This window comes from Pelodiscus sinensis, chromosome 2, assembly GCF_052426305.1.
Source record: "Pelodiscus sinensis isolate ZL-2025 chromosome 2, ASM5242630v1, whole genome shotgun sequence".
Taxonomy (NCBI): Eukaryota; Metazoa; Chordata; order Testudines; family Trionychidae; genus Pelodiscus; species Pelodiscus sinensis.
This window is the reverse complement of record NC_143053.1, coordinates 67,729,130-67,744,360: the sequence shown is the minus strand read 5'-3', so window position 1 is coordinate 67,744,360 and position 15,231 is coordinate 67,729,130. Positions and strand designations below refer to the sequence as shown.

Genomic DNA, 15,231 nt, shown 5'->3' with positions numbered 1-15,231 from the left:
TGTTTTAGGCTCACAACATTTCTTTGTGAATTGATACTGAAGCAATAAATATAGTTTTCAAGAAGAAAGATGATTTTTCTTTAAAAAAAATAAGATGGGAAAACCACAGTGGAAAAGAGAATCTTCTGAGGAGGAAATTACACAAGTTTTCATAAGTAGTTCTTCAAGATGACTTCATGATACATGAGAAGCAACACATTTGATCAGTTTTCTAGGGCTACTATCTTCTCAAGACAATTTATATGCATTCCAGGAATTATTTGAAGAAACAGTCAAATTTTATAGCAGGACTTCTACATTCTGCAGCACCCCAATGCAGTGGACAAGAGACCCTATAGTAACCTCAACTTTTACAAATTATATATGAAAATGAATACAATTATTGCCCCTCAGTTTTGAAAATATGTGCTACACATTTTTATACTAAAAACGCATAATTACAGAGAAATCTTTAGTTATCAGATTTTTTTCTAGTAAGCAAACAGATTTCTTCAAAATAAATCTGTTTTTAATCACAGATATTTCCTAATCAATGGGACAGACATGATAATTCAGAAAAAAAAGAAGCATAGTTCCACATAACATTATTTTGATTCCCAGGAAAAGCAGCAAGTATTTTTTAAACAAAGGGTCATGCAAAATTTGTTGTGCAATAGAACTGGTTTAGCTGACTTGCAAAAGAAAAAAGTATGCCACAAAAACAAATTATTTACGTTATGAATCTGTAAACTGCAAAAAGAAAATAGGTTTCTATTTTCACCCCAGCACTGATGCATTTTTAAAGCTTACCATGTGCACAGTGAAGTGATCTTGGCGGTTCAACATAGGCAGAAAGTAGGACCATGCAGTGTTCTTACCATGTTTTGCATAGTCAAAGAAGATACTAACACGCTGATGATTTTCCTGCAAAGGAGGGGGAGGAAAGGATCAGCTCATAAATATTTCAGTCACAATTTTATGTTATTTTTCATTACTTTGTCTTATGTTTTCATGAGATATATTTCATGCATCAACCCCTTTCATTTTAACTGCTACCATATAGCAGTTGGATATCCAAAGTGGTAAAAGATTTAAACTGCTATTCCATGCTGATTCCCCATCAACCTGTCAGACAGATGCCACACACACACCCTGGGTTATACTTCAGTTTATGCAGCATCCATTTAAAGGAAAAGCATGCTCCCTTCCAGCTCTGATATTCACAATGAAAGATTACATAGCTTCTGTGAAAGGGACACGTTTTCAGAGGGTCATAACTCTGCCTCCACTGGAACTTCAACTCTGTGTGAACTTTTTCTACATTGTGTATATATAATCGTGTCATCTGTGCGAGCAAGAAACAATCTGTATGCACCAATGGGGACAGTTTTGCACTTTCAAGTGTCTGTGCATGCACAGGAATGTTCTACCTGGCCCTGAAAGTGTCCTGAAAGCCACAGTTGAGGCTTTTCTCTAAATGCAAGCTCCCATAAGAGGAATTAGACATGTGCAGACACACTAGCCACAGTTGTGGTGTTTTCGGTTTTGTTTTTAACACAAGTTTCCAGCTGCATGTGGCCCACAGTGCAGTTTGGGTTTCTGTGGGGCTGAACATGCAGCCCATGGGTGGGATCCTTTGAACATGGCCTTCACTGGGAACACTCACCACAATGGCAAGTCAATATAATGGTCTTCTGTCGATGTGTTTTAGTAGTTAAATTCCTGGGCTGTCATTGCTCATTAGAAGTGCTATCATGGAAATCAGGTAAATATTGCATTTATTAATATCAGCAGAACTGACATAAATGGGGCTTGCGTGTTGTGTAGTCTTGCCTTAATCTTTGTATTCATGCCTGTCAGTGTGAAAGAAGCTATTTGCATATATATTTGTATATATATGCAACCACACTTTGTATATATATGCGGCCCTCAGCATGTGTTGTGAGTATCCTTGTGGCCCCAGGGGCTTCCAAAGTTGAGTAGCCCTGGTTTATACCGTTAGCCTGACTAAGAGATAGAGCTTCCATCTGCCTGAAAAAATGTGCCCAAACTTAAGCCATGTCTAAAAACAAAACTGCATAATTTTAAACTAAAATCCTTAGGAGGTTGGATGTACGATACACAGTAAATAGGGCTGGGGCCACTAACTGCATGAAGATAAAGATATTCAACAGCTGCCTCATTCCCTGTAAGCATCCATTCTGTGTATTAAGTGTAACTGGAGTTCAATGTCATCATATACTTAAAGTCTTGAAGTATCATAATGCACCAGCACAAAGTTAAGTTTGCCTGTGAAACCTTAATTCTGGCATTTCCCAACTGTTGAGGGCTTGGCTTTGCAGCCTAAATGTTTGTTATTTGAATACAGTATTGCATGCATAAACAAAGATCAAAATTACATCAGATATCCAAGCATCAGAGGAAAACAAACATGAAATACGTTGACGACCTACTTGCAGCATATCATCAATCATAGTTAGAATGTACTGAACTGTCTGTTCCTTGGAGATATGAGTCATCAGGTTTATGAATGTTTTAGCACACTAGAAAATGAAATACATTGAAATTAATATTAGCAATTGATTTACAATATGCAGTGGTATCACAAAACCAAAATGTGAATGTAAATTTTAGTATCCTAATGGCTTATTTGTATATAAACAATATGAATACATTTGATATTACAGGCAGTCCCCGACTTACGTGGATCCAACTTACGTCGGATCCGCACTTACGAACGGGGCTTTCTCGCCCCAGAGGTCAAGGTAGCAGATAGCTACCTGCGAGCTCCGGGGCGAGAAAACCGTTCGTAAGCTGCTCCGGTGCCCCTGGTCTGCTGGAGACCGTCTCCAGCAGACCAGGGGCACCGGGCGGGTTCCCGCGCTTCTGAGGCTTTGCCAGAGCAAAGCCTCAGAAGCGCGGAAACCGCCGCTGCCGCCGCTTGAGACCCGGTGCCTGTGGTCTGCTGGGGATGGTCCCCAGCAGACCACAGGCACTGGGACTAAAGCCGCAGCCGTGGGGGGGGGGGGTCCCGCGCCTCTGAGACTTTGCCAGAGAATAGTGTGCCCCCCCCCAGCAGACCAGGCTTTTGTTTTGGACCCTGGAGCAGAGCAGCTGGGGCGCTGCGGATTGGTCCTGCAGCACCAGCTCTGGGCACTACTGGACCAACCCGGCAGCACCCCAGCTGCTCTGCCCCAGGTCCTGATTCAGCCGCTGCTGGTCAGTTTCAGCAGTGGCTGAATCAGGACACCTGGGGCAGAGCAGCTGGGGTGCTGCTGGGTTGGTCCAGTAGCACCAAGGAGCGAGGAGCGGTGCTACTGGAGCAACCCAGCAGCACCCCAGCTGCTCTGCCCCAGGCGTCCCCAAGTCAGCCGCTGCTGAAACTGACCAGCGCTGACAACAGGAAGCCCGAGGCAGAGTTGCTCTGCCCCAGGCTTCCTGGAATCAGTGCTCATCAGTTTCAGCAGCAGCTGACTTGGGGACGCTTGGGGTTCTTAAGTTGATTCTGTATGTAAGTCAGAACTGGCGGTCAGTTTCAGCAGCGGCTGAATCTGGACGCCAGTTCCGACTTACATACAGATTCAACTTAAGAACAAACCTACAGTCCCTATCTTGTACGTAACCCGGGGACTGCCTGTACATTAACATGAAATAGGTTTGCCATACTGTTCATTGCCTTTTACAAATTGGTCTATGGTATTCAATGGAAACAGTAAGAAGTAACTAGTGGGAGTTAGCAAAGTCCTCAAGGTTAGTTTTCAAAAGATTAAATCAGACACAATTAGAATCTTTCCTCCCTCAAATGTAATTTTTCTTTTTCTTAAATAAACATAAATAAATAAATAAATAAAAACCAGGAAACAGGCAAATTTAGTGACGGATGCTAAAGGGTTTCCAAGTTTCTGTCAACGGTGCAGGAACACTCAGAACACTTATCTGGTCTGCCCATGTGTTTGACTGGAAGAGAGATACAAATTGCACCTTTGAGTTATTCCAACTGCTTTTGTCCCCCTGGTACAATTTAATAGGGTTGCCAGATAGTTTAACCAAAAATACCGAACACCTCCTCCCCTCTCCCCCCCCAAAAAAAACAAACACACAAACAAACACCACCAGGGAAAAAAATTCTGTTGAGGGGAGGGAAAAAAAAAAAAAAAAAAGAGAGGAGACCAAAGTTGAGCATAAAATAAAAGAAAATAAAAAAGCATTAAAACAGCATAACCCCTTTCAGTACATGCAGTCAGAATAGGAATAGGAACAGGGGAGAGATTGAGCACTAAGACCCAGGGAAGGCATTGCTTCCCCTTGGTCTTTAGGCTTTTTGCCGGCAGCCATTTTGTTTTCTTGATCAAGCCAGAACGCAGCTTCCCTGTGGAACCAGGTAAGCAGAATATCCAGGGGCAGCGGGTGTCGGGAGGCCGGGGGCTGGGCCCAGTTGCTGAGTGTGTTGTAAGGTTGCCAAGTGTCTGGTATTTTCTGAATTTTTTTTTTACTGGACAGCAGGCGAAAATATTGGACTGTTCCGGTCAGTACTGGACACCTGACAACCCTACAATTTAATCATGTGTTATGGAAATCATATAATCTCATAAACTGCTAGAGTTAGAGATTCATGTTTTCTATTACTTGAAAAGAACATGAAAGCAAGCATCTGGAGAAAAGGGGGGATAAGGCTGAGGTGAAGCTAGGAAGAGTCACAAAAAAAAAAAAAAAAAACTTACCACTGCTCTTTACAGTCTATGTAACCTTAGGGCTACTATTTCAGACAATGCTGTGTTAGTTTAATGTACCACCTTGAATAGCTACCCTGTCCCTATGCAAACAGTGTAATTTACATTAAGCTATTTAAATACTACATGCACTAGACACACCTCAAAATTCAAATTCCATTCATCTGAGTTTAAGAAGTTGTACTAAAATGCCCCCAATCATATCAGAAAACAAACATGTAAAGCTTTACCAGCTCCTTTTGGTCTCATCCCAGCTGAGCACATTTAAAAATTTAAAAAGCCTGTCAACGTAATTGCCAATTTTTATTTCACAAAGATTCAATTGCAACTGATGTGTCTAAAGCCCTGCTAAAACTTGCTAAAAAGTGTAACAACACATATTTCAAACATTTCATTAGAGTTAACATGTCAAGAGTTCCCCTCTTTCCCCCCAAAAAAATGTAAAAGGAAGTTGGGTTACCTGACTGCCTTCAGTTTGCAACATTTCTTGCTTTTCTTCTGGGCTCCTCTTCTGCTCAAATCTTTGAATAAATTCACAGTCTTCACCAGAAATCATCTGTCCCCTAGAAAAGTAAAATAATAAGCCATAGCAACTTCATACATTCTCGGTTATTTCAGGCCTTAATTATTTAAAGACGCTATTTGACATGAGAGGAGCTCTTCCTTTAATAAAGTTCTAAAAATGAATTTAGCCCTACCATGATGCATGAGGCACTCCTATTCTGCCAAGAGCCTTGTGTGCAAAGAAATGAAAACTCTCAGTACAGGAAATGATTGACAAATGCAATTCTGTGTCTCTTGACTACTCAACAGCGTCACCTCAGTCACCCTTTGACTGCCTCTAGCCCAGGCCTGAGCAAAGTACAGCCCTGGGCCAGATTTGATCAGCAGACACTGCAGGGAGCCTCAGCGCATGTCTAGACCATGTTTTTATTTCAAAAGAGGATATCCAAATTCCATGGGCATTTGCATATCTTCTTCCGATCGCATTTTCGAAAGAGGATCTTTTGAAAGTGAAAGTAGTCTGGACGCGGGGGGGGGGGGGGTTTCAGAAAAAAAAACCTTTCAAAAACTGCGTAAATTTTTTTTTTTTTTTAAAGGAAGAGTGGGCTTCCCCCCCCTCCCGCCCCCTCCCCAAAAAATTGCATCCGGACTACTTTCACTTTCGAAAGATCCTCTTTCGAAAATGCGATCGGAAGAAGATATGCAAATTCTTCTTTCAAAATAAAAACAGTCTAGACATGCCCTCAGGCAGGCTCCCTGCTTGCCTCTCTTCACTCGCACACAACTCAAACACGGCTGTGGGATGGTTTCACTTTTAAAACTGAGGCTAGGATGGGGGGGGGGGGGACTTTAGGAGCTGCTTCCGCCCCCAGCACAATCCCATTGGCCAAATTCTGGCTAATGGGAGCTTCCTGTTTCAATAACAGGCAGTCACGAAGCACGAGGGGCTCGTAGTTATTCACAGACCACATGGCTGAAGCCTGTGCAGGGGTGGAGCAAGCCAGGCTGATTCAGGAACAGGCTGCTGACTGGTAAGTCTCTTAGCCAGGCCTTCCCTTCACCAACCCTCTGCCCCCCTACTCCACATACCCAAATCCTCTGCCCCCCTCCCGCACTCATACCCCCTCCCAGATCCAGTACCCTAATCACTTGCCCTAGATCACAGTCCCCACCTGCCCTAATTCACAACCCAAATCCCTGTACCCTCATTCCTTGCTTTAGGTCACAATCCAACCCCCTGCACCCAGTCTAGTGCACCAGGTCACAACTGCCTCCTTCACCCACATTCTCTCCCACACCTAACCTCCATCCCAGACCCCACACCTCCTTCATTAATATCATGGAAGAGTACAGCCCTCAACCAGTTTCCAAATTCTTGGAGTGGCCCCCCTCCCTATCAAAATTATTGCCCTTGGAAACACCTAAGGAACACCTGACAGATGCATTACTGTCCATATACATGTACCTGAAGTACATGCTGAAAACAACATCTGCAACACTATTATAACGTTGTTATAAAAACATGTACAAATATAAAGTTTGCTAGCCTTATTTTATAAAATAAGTTTTAATGCCAAAAAATGAAGTGTGGAAACAGAAAAATGTGTGGACATAAAGTTGTGGTTTCCAGGTTAGATTTTTACTGTTTCAAAATTGTTAACACAGGCTTGTGGATTAAATTGGTTGATTCATAGTAGAGTTTAGAAAGCAGTGAGTCTACCATTCTGATTTGACTTGAACCAGTTTTGTGAAGTTGGAAAAAAAATCCCCCCTAGATCAGATTGGCAGCAACCTTCAGAGTTTTTCACCTTTCTCTGCAGCCTGCGGTTGCAGGTCACTTGCCAGGATTAGCTAAGTAGATCATACCAATTATTTCCCTACCATTTCAGGGCCTTTTGGCACTTGGTGCATCTCGTTTCCTTATATTCTCTGATGACACAGTCAGTAGTGTCCTGTGAGTTGTAATACTTTGTCTCATATCAGTTGGCTAACATGTGAGTGCTGGAAAAACTTAAACAACAAATAGTCTAGTAGCATCTTAAAGTCTAACAAAACATGTAGATGGATGTTGAGTTAGTTTTTAAGGTGCTATTAGACTATTTGTTGTTTAAGTTTCTCCTGTTACAGATGAACTCTGTTAACCCTCTGAAGCATGTGAGTGCTGGTTAGTGTAAGCAGCCTGTACCACAGAAGATGAGAACAGATGATGGAGCGACTCCTGCCCTCAAATTATTATCCTATGGACAGGTAAGAGATTGAATAGGGAAAGGACTTGAGGTAGCATGTTCCAGAGTTACTTATTTTATCCATCCAAAAATGTAACTGAAAGTCTGTTGTAGCCAAACATTAGCAACAACAAAGACCATTCAGGTAATTGAAGAGTCACTATTATATTTCCATTTAGCAAACTGAGCTATGGGACTGTCAGAATCTTCTACTTATGATGCAAAAGTTACTCCCACACCTGATTAATGAGCAAGATGGGGCAGCAGGAACAGCATTTATTGTTTAGTAAGGAAAATGAAAGCCCACAGCATTAAGACTTGTCATATATCACAGATTTAAGGGACCAAGTTGCAGAGCCTGAAACTCTTCAGAGAAATGGCGAATTGTACATAAGCCATCCAATGTCAAAATTACACATGTATGACATTACTACTCCTTGTTTCAGTGTTTCCAGCATTTTTAACTCTTCTTACATTTCCACTGAATGAAAAGTCTTTTCCACCATCCACAGCCACACAGAACAAGTTCTTCTTGTCAGCCTTTTCCACAACCTGAGTCACTGCCTGCAGGTGGTCCATGATTAAAAATGGAGTAAAAACTCTGCCAATTCTCTCAACAGATTTAAGTTGAGTAATCCCTATAGCATGTTCACCAAGATTTATAAAGTACAGAAAATGGAATATCGATAATATAACATATATGCTTTTCCCTGTTCTGAATTAAATATCACTGTTAGTTGGCTCATCCCAACGTATCCGTCACTGGTGCCTTTAAGAGGAGATGAGGCCAGCCACAATTAGTTAGCTGCTTCACAGTGTGAGAGGGTAGGACTAAGGAAGGCAGTGTGACACCTGGGCCTTATAAAATGATAGTATGAATCAATCTGGAGTATGGCCTGGAATGGAGCAGGCTGCAGTGGAAGGCCCTAGAGCAGGCATGTCCAAAGTCCGGCCCGCGGGCCAAATGCGGCCCGCGGTCGGATTTAATACGGCCCCCCGCTTCTCCCGGCTCCCCGGTGCTTTTTTTAACTGGCGCGCTCAGCGCGCCGCTTCGGGCCGCCGCCGCCGCGGTCCCAAACCCTGCCCCTGCACTCCACTTTGGGGCTGAGAGTGCAGGGACAGCCCCCGCTTCCTCCCCCTCTCCTGGCTCCCCGGCGCTCCTCTGGCGCCGCTTCCGGCCGCGCCGCCGCCGTCCATGGCGGCCGCTGCGGTCCTAAAGTCCTCCATGTAGGGCACGTCCGCAGCCCCGCTCCCCCGCTTGGCTACGGGTTCGCCCTGCCCCCGGGCCGCCGTGAGGCCAGCGTGCCCTGCGCTCTCCACCCGCCTCTGACCCTGCAAGCCCTCTACCTTGGGGCTGAGAGTGCAGGGACGGACTCCACAGCTGCTGAGATCAGGGACGGACTCCGCAGCTGCTGAGATCAGGGACGGACTCCGCAGCTGCTCAAGCTCAGTATCTGTGATTGGCCCTGCGCACTGTCAGCTTCCTGGCAGGCTCAGGCACGTGGAGCTGCGAACATTAGAGACTTCGCCACAAACGGGCTCAGGCAAGAGAATTCTTGTTGGGCAGTGTATTAGTGCAGTGTATTACTTGGGCAGTGTATTAAACCTCTGGCACTGCGCTCACATGATCCCTTCCCCTTCTGGTCAATTTTAAAAAATGGCGACTGTAAATAAGAGAAGGAAAGTTGACAGTGAGGGCTGCCGCTTCCAGGACAGGTGGAAAGTGGACTATTTCTTCACTGAAATAGAGAATCACTGTGTTTGTCTGATATGCCAACAGACTGTGGAGCTCATCATTAGAGACTTCGCCACAAACAGCCACAAAGGCAAGAGAATTCTTGTTGGGCAGTGTATTAGTGCAGTGTATTACTTGGGCAGTGTATTAAACCTCTGGCACTGCGCTCACATGATCCCTTCCCCTTCTGGTCAATTTTAAAAAATGGCGACTGTAAATAAGAGAAGGAAAGTTGACAGTGAGGGCTGCCGCTTCCAGGACAGGTGGAAAGTGGACTATTTCTTCACTGAAATAGAGAATCACTGTGTTTGTCTGATATGCCAACAGACTGTGGCTGTTTATAAGGAATTTAATGTCAAGAGACACTACCAGTCGAGACATAGCACATACGACAAGCTTACAGGGCACGACCGCAGTGAAAAGTTGGAGCAATTTGAAGCTGTTTTAATGTCAGAACAGAAATTTTTCATAAGAGCCCGTGAGTCAAATGAAAATGCCACAAGGGCGAGCTATGAGGTGGCAACGTTAATTGCTAAAAATTGCAAATCTTTTGCTGAGGGTGACTTTATCAAAGAATGCGTTATGAAAATGGTTGAGAATATCTGTCCTGAGAAGAAGCAAGAGTTTGCCAACATTTGCCTGGCTCGTAACACTGTAGCACGGAGAATTGAAGAGATTTCATCAGATATTAAGAGACAGTTGACATCCAAAGGAGTGGATTTTGACTTCTTTTCAATAGCCTGTGATGAAAGCATGGACCTATCTGACACAGCTCAGTTGCTGATTTTTATGAGAGGGGTGGACGATGAAATGAATGTGACTGAAGAGCTACTTGACCTCCAGAGCCTTACGGACCAAACAAGAGGAAAAGATTTATTTGTTTCTGTTAGTTCGGCCATAGATGACATGAAACTGCCTTGGAACAAAGTTACTGGGATTATTACTGATGGGGCACCTGCCATGGTTGGTGAACGAAGTGGATTATCAACCCTAATCTGTAACAAGGTGATCGAAGAAGGAGGCAAAGCTATTAAACTCCATTGTATCATTCATCAACAAGTTCTCTGTGTTAAACATCTCAAATATGATCATGTTATGAAACCGGTGCTAAAGACTATTAATTTTATTCGCTCTAAAGCCCTGTGCCACCGCCAGTTTAAACAGTTTCTACTGGACATCCAGGCTGAATACGAAGATGTTTTCTATCACAACGATGTAAGATGGCTCAGTCGGGGGTCTGCACTGCAGCGTTTCTACTCTCTCAGAAAGGAAATCGGAGAATTCTTGGAAACAAAGGGACAACCAATGCGAGAACTATCTGATCCTATTTGGCTGGCTGATTTGGGGTTTCTAGTTGACATAACAAAGCATCTGAATGTACTGAACACGAGTCTTCAGGGGAAAGATGCAGCGGTGAACCAGCTTTATTCACACCTCAAAGCCTTTGGGACAAAGCTGCAACTTTTCATAAGGCAGTTGTCACAAACACAGCCCAATACCATACATTTTTCAGCGTTGCAGGAAATAATGAACAGTTTTCCACAGGACAATATCAGTGCGCAAACGAGCAGGTATGCAGCAGACATTGCATCTCTGGCTGGGGAGTTTAAACGGCGCTTTCAGGACTTTGCAGCTATTGAAAAGGAGATCAGCCTTTTCTCCTCTCCATTCTCTGTTGACTCCGAGGATGCTCCAGATCAGCTGCAGCTCGAGCTCATTGAGTTGCATTGTGACAGCGAGTTACGCAGTAGTCACCAACAGCTCTCTCTTGTGAACTTTTACCGCCAACTGGATAAGAGCCGGTTTCAAGAGATTCGAACATTGGCTAAGAAAATGCTGAGCTTGTTTGGCTCAACATATATGTGTGAGAAGACATTCTCTACTATGAACTTTAACAAGAACTGCGTGAGGACAAGACTAAGTGACTCTCACCTGCGTGACATTTTGCGCATCAAAACCACTGCCTTTGAACCAGACCTAGCCTATGTACTGCAGTCCAGATCTCAGTTTCACCCTTCACATTAGTGTAGGCAAGTTTTTTTTTTCAATTGAGATGAATACATTGTAAAATCTCAGTTAATGTCAGTTGGTCTAAATCAGTTATAAATATATTTGGACACAACATGTATAGTTGGTGTTATGTCGTTTGCGGTTTGCAATAAACTTTGCATAAAATAGTTAATTTGCATTTAATTTTAATGGTTCAAAGAATGTCAGGCAAAATGGTCGGCCCTCACGCATGTTCACTTCATCAAATCTGGCCCTCTTTGAAAAAAGTTTTGACACCCCTGCCCTAGAGCAAGGGTCTGTAGGCCACTGAGTATTTCAGCAATCTGCCGGGGGCCCAGTGCTCTACATCAGAGTAGGAAAGGAATCAACAAACGAAAGCTCAGAAGGGACCGAAAACAATACAAGAGAGGAACTAGCCTAAGGGTGGAATACTCTATCCCAGAGGCAGAAAGACTCACAGGTAATGAGAAACGGGCTGAGAATAGGGACAAAGGATGGGCTGAAGAGACTTCACCAAAAAACAAAATAACATCTTTATCAATTGGGACTCCAGCTGGACTTTTGCTACTCCAGAAAAGGTTAAACTGTGTTTGTGAGAGGAGGAGTAGACTACATCATTACAGACTGGCAAGCCAATAGTTGAAACACCTCAGGACAGAAACACCTCAGGACAGAAAAATCACAAAGGGAGTTCCAGCAACTCCACACTTGGCAAACTGGGAATGCCACAGAGTGGTCAAGCCCCACAACCAACTCCCCTATTACATACTTTTGGGAAGTTCCTATGTCATATGCCATATGTAGGGCACTACCAAATACATGGTCCATTTTGATAAATTTCACATTCCCACAACTTTAAACCCCCCCCCCCCACCACAAATTTCATTATTTCAGATCTTTAAATCTGAAATTTCAGCATGTTGTAACTGGTGGGGAGCTGACCCAAAATAGAGTAGTGGGGCATTGTAAAGTAATTGTAGGAGGGCCAAGATATTGTCATCCTTACTTCTACACGGTTGCCGGAGGCGGTTTTACCTTCGGAGCTGGGCAGCCAGAGACTGGCAGCTGTTAGCCAGGTGCCTAGCTCTGAAGATCGTGCCACTGACAGCAGCAGCCCAAAAACAAAGATGGCACGGAATGGTATTGCTACCCTCATTTCTGCGTTGCTGGCTTCAGAACTAGGCCCTCCGGCCATCCATTGCCACTCTTATTTCTGTGCTACTGCTAGCAATGCTGCTTTCAGAGCTGCGTACTGGCCAGTAGCCACCTCTTTGCTGCAACCCAGCTCTGGAGACAGCATACAGGGGTGGGCAATACCACAACTCCCCATACAATAACCCCTCCACGACCTTCTTTGGGGTCAGGATCTTCTGCTGAAAAACACTTGTCTCCCCTGTATAATCTGTATAGCAAAGGATAAAAATACAAAAGACCAAATTGCACAGTCAGTGATGTTTTCTTCATGGCCAAGAATTCGGTAGGGCCCAACCTATAGGATAGTACTTAAAGAACATAAGAATGGCCATACTGGGTCAGACCAAAGGTCCATCTAGCCCAGTATCCTGTCTGCCGACAGTGGCCAATACCAGATGCCCCAGAGGGAGGGATCACAACAAGTAATCCTCACAGGATCTGTCCCATCACCCACCTTCAGAGAAACAGAGGCTAGGGACACCATTCCTATCCATCCTGGCTAATAGCCATTGATGGACCTAACCGACAGAACACATTACCAGGTACTGTTTATAAAAGATTACCTTGCAACTTGTTTTTTGGTATCGACACTGGTATTCCAGGATTGAATCAAATCATGTTTTTGACAATTCAGCCAGCCTTCCCAAATTTTAGAGCTCTAGAATTTCTAAAGAACTCACTTGTTGAAGGGTCTTCAGGTTTGTATTCAGACTAGATTGCTATAGGTCTGCAATAAATTATAGCTTCTGTATTCTTAAGGAGAACACTGATCAACAAGTCATGGCCTAAAAATAATGTTTTAAAAATATGTAACTGCATTTCAAAGGGTCCAATGCAGCCTAGTAATAAGATTTTTGTCCTGTCCTCCATCCCCCTCTCATTAAGAAAGCTACCTGGATTCAGAACACCCAAATAGCATTTGTGTTTAGTGCCAGGCGTTAATGTAAAGCTGTGTATATGCGTGCCAAGCTGAACTATAGGGAAAATGAAGAAGACTGAATTACCACTGCTCCCCCACAGAAAGAAGAACATCACACAATTATATTCTTCTGATGACGTCTTCTAATGTGTGGGTGGGGAGTGTTCCCTTACATACAAGTTTACTGTTGACACCAAGAACAGAAAAAGATATCCAAGATTTCATTTTTATTTCAAGAGATAATTTGGTGAGGTAATCTAACTAGATTTCCCAGGAACACACAGCGAAGCCCTTTTTATACTGTGTAATCTATTTTTGTAGGCTTTGACATCTGAAGGTTTTACTGTTCAATGTGATGTTCTTAACATTGCCTCAACAAGCCATCTCTCAGCGTATGTAGCAGGCAACTGACTGCTACCAAAGAGATTTTTGAAGCCAAATCTTATTGGTACCCTTAAGACACTGGCTTAAGGGTAGCAATGAAGGTGATTTTTAGAACACAGCCTATGGAGTCTGTGATACCCCCAGGGATTAACAAACCTGTACAGAAGGGATGGAGAATCTATGGTCCACAGGCAGATCCAGGCTCCAGCTCATGGGGCTTGGAGCTCCCCTCTTCCCCACAGAGGAACAAGCCAGAACTGGTGGTCCAACCCCACAGCAAGTCTGAGCCGCAGTGCCCCCCACATGGCTGGAGCACCAGCTCTGGCCCCTGCTATGGGGGAGAGGGGAAAGCATCCACAGCCAACAAGGGCAGCAAGGGGCAGTCCCTGCAAGCACAGGGTGCATGGAGTCACTTGTGTTTCCCTAGAGCTGCTCCAGGTAAGCACCCCAGCTCCCTGCCTCTTCCCTCACCCTCAACCTGCTTCCACAACCTACCTCCTGCACAGACCTCACATCCCCAGCCCAGCACGCTACTTCACATCCAGCCACCACACTTCCATCCCCAGCAGCCCCCTCCCACACACTGAACCTCTCATTTTTAGTCCCATCCCAGAGGGAATACTGATTACAATTTCAGAGTTTGAGAAAGCATCAATGGAAAAATAAGGAATGCCAGTGTATTTGTTTAAAAAAAGTGGTAGAAGTTTACTAACTGTCAAAGAAAAAGCTTTCAAACAAATAAAGCTCTGTACTTTGATCTAACATTAAAGCTCAGAGAAATCAAAGGACGGAGGAAGACATTCCCTAGAACAAAGGAAGAATTGAGGTTTAATATTTATTTATAAGTGTCACTCTGAATAGACATTTGCAGCAAAGGCTGCATAAAAGAAATTTGACAGTTTAGTAAACAATCCATGAATATTTCCATCAGAGGCTTCTGGAATCTGAATAATGACTTGCAAAATGCCACCTCCCAAACACTTCATTTTAAAATTAAAATTACTAGTTATCTAATAACCCTGAGGAATCTCATGAATACCAATGTAAAAGCCACACAACCATGATAGAAAAACTCAATCTTCCCCTCTGGGACCAGCAGTCATGATTTTTCCCCATTAACAACATGAGGAGATTTACCAATTCTTTACAATTAAGGGTTTAAGGCAGAGGTGGATAAGATACGTCTCATGGGCCAGATCCAGCCTGCTTCCCTCAATGGAAGTTTATCATATAGCAGCACCACAAAGACATTTTCTACAGTATATACACAAAATTTAGTGTAAACTACCACACAAAGGCTGTTAGGTTTTGGTTTGTTTACACAACTAACTCTAGTTAGAATTATACCCCAAATCAGTTAAACAGAAGTTTTGGAATTAAAATAATGAATTCAATTAATTTGCGAAACTGACAATATATTCAATGGCAAATGTAGAAAATATTTTCAGTTACAATGATACTAAAAATGTAAGTTTCTGCAGACATGCTACACGTTATGGAATCAAACGCTGCCAGTGAACACTGCTACATGTCTTGTGTAATCTGATCTTT

The 15,231-nt window shown here is 43.5% G+C and overlaps 1 protein-coding gene across 3 annotated transcripts in view; it reads right to left on the bottom strand.

Annotated features, from left to right (window-relative positions):
• ATP6V1H (ATPase H+ transporting V1 subunit H) overlaps positions 1 to 15,231 on the bottom strand; it is a 69,959-nt gene that overhangs the window by 44,412 nt on the left and 10,316 nt on the right. For all 3 annotated transcript variants that reach the window (XM_089776256.1, XM_006112183.4, XM_014577437.4), the window contains exons 3-5: positions 5,170 to 5,272; positions 2,433 to 2,522; positions 790 to 903 (exon numbers count right to left, since the gene is read on the bottom strand). In XM_089776256.1, coding sequence (XP_089632382.1) covers positions 790 to 903; positions 2,433 to 2,522; positions 5,170 to 5,272 — 307 coding nt within the window. The remainder of the gene's footprint in view (positions 1 to 789; positions 904 to 2,432; positions 2,523 to 5,169; positions 5,273 to 15,231) is intronic.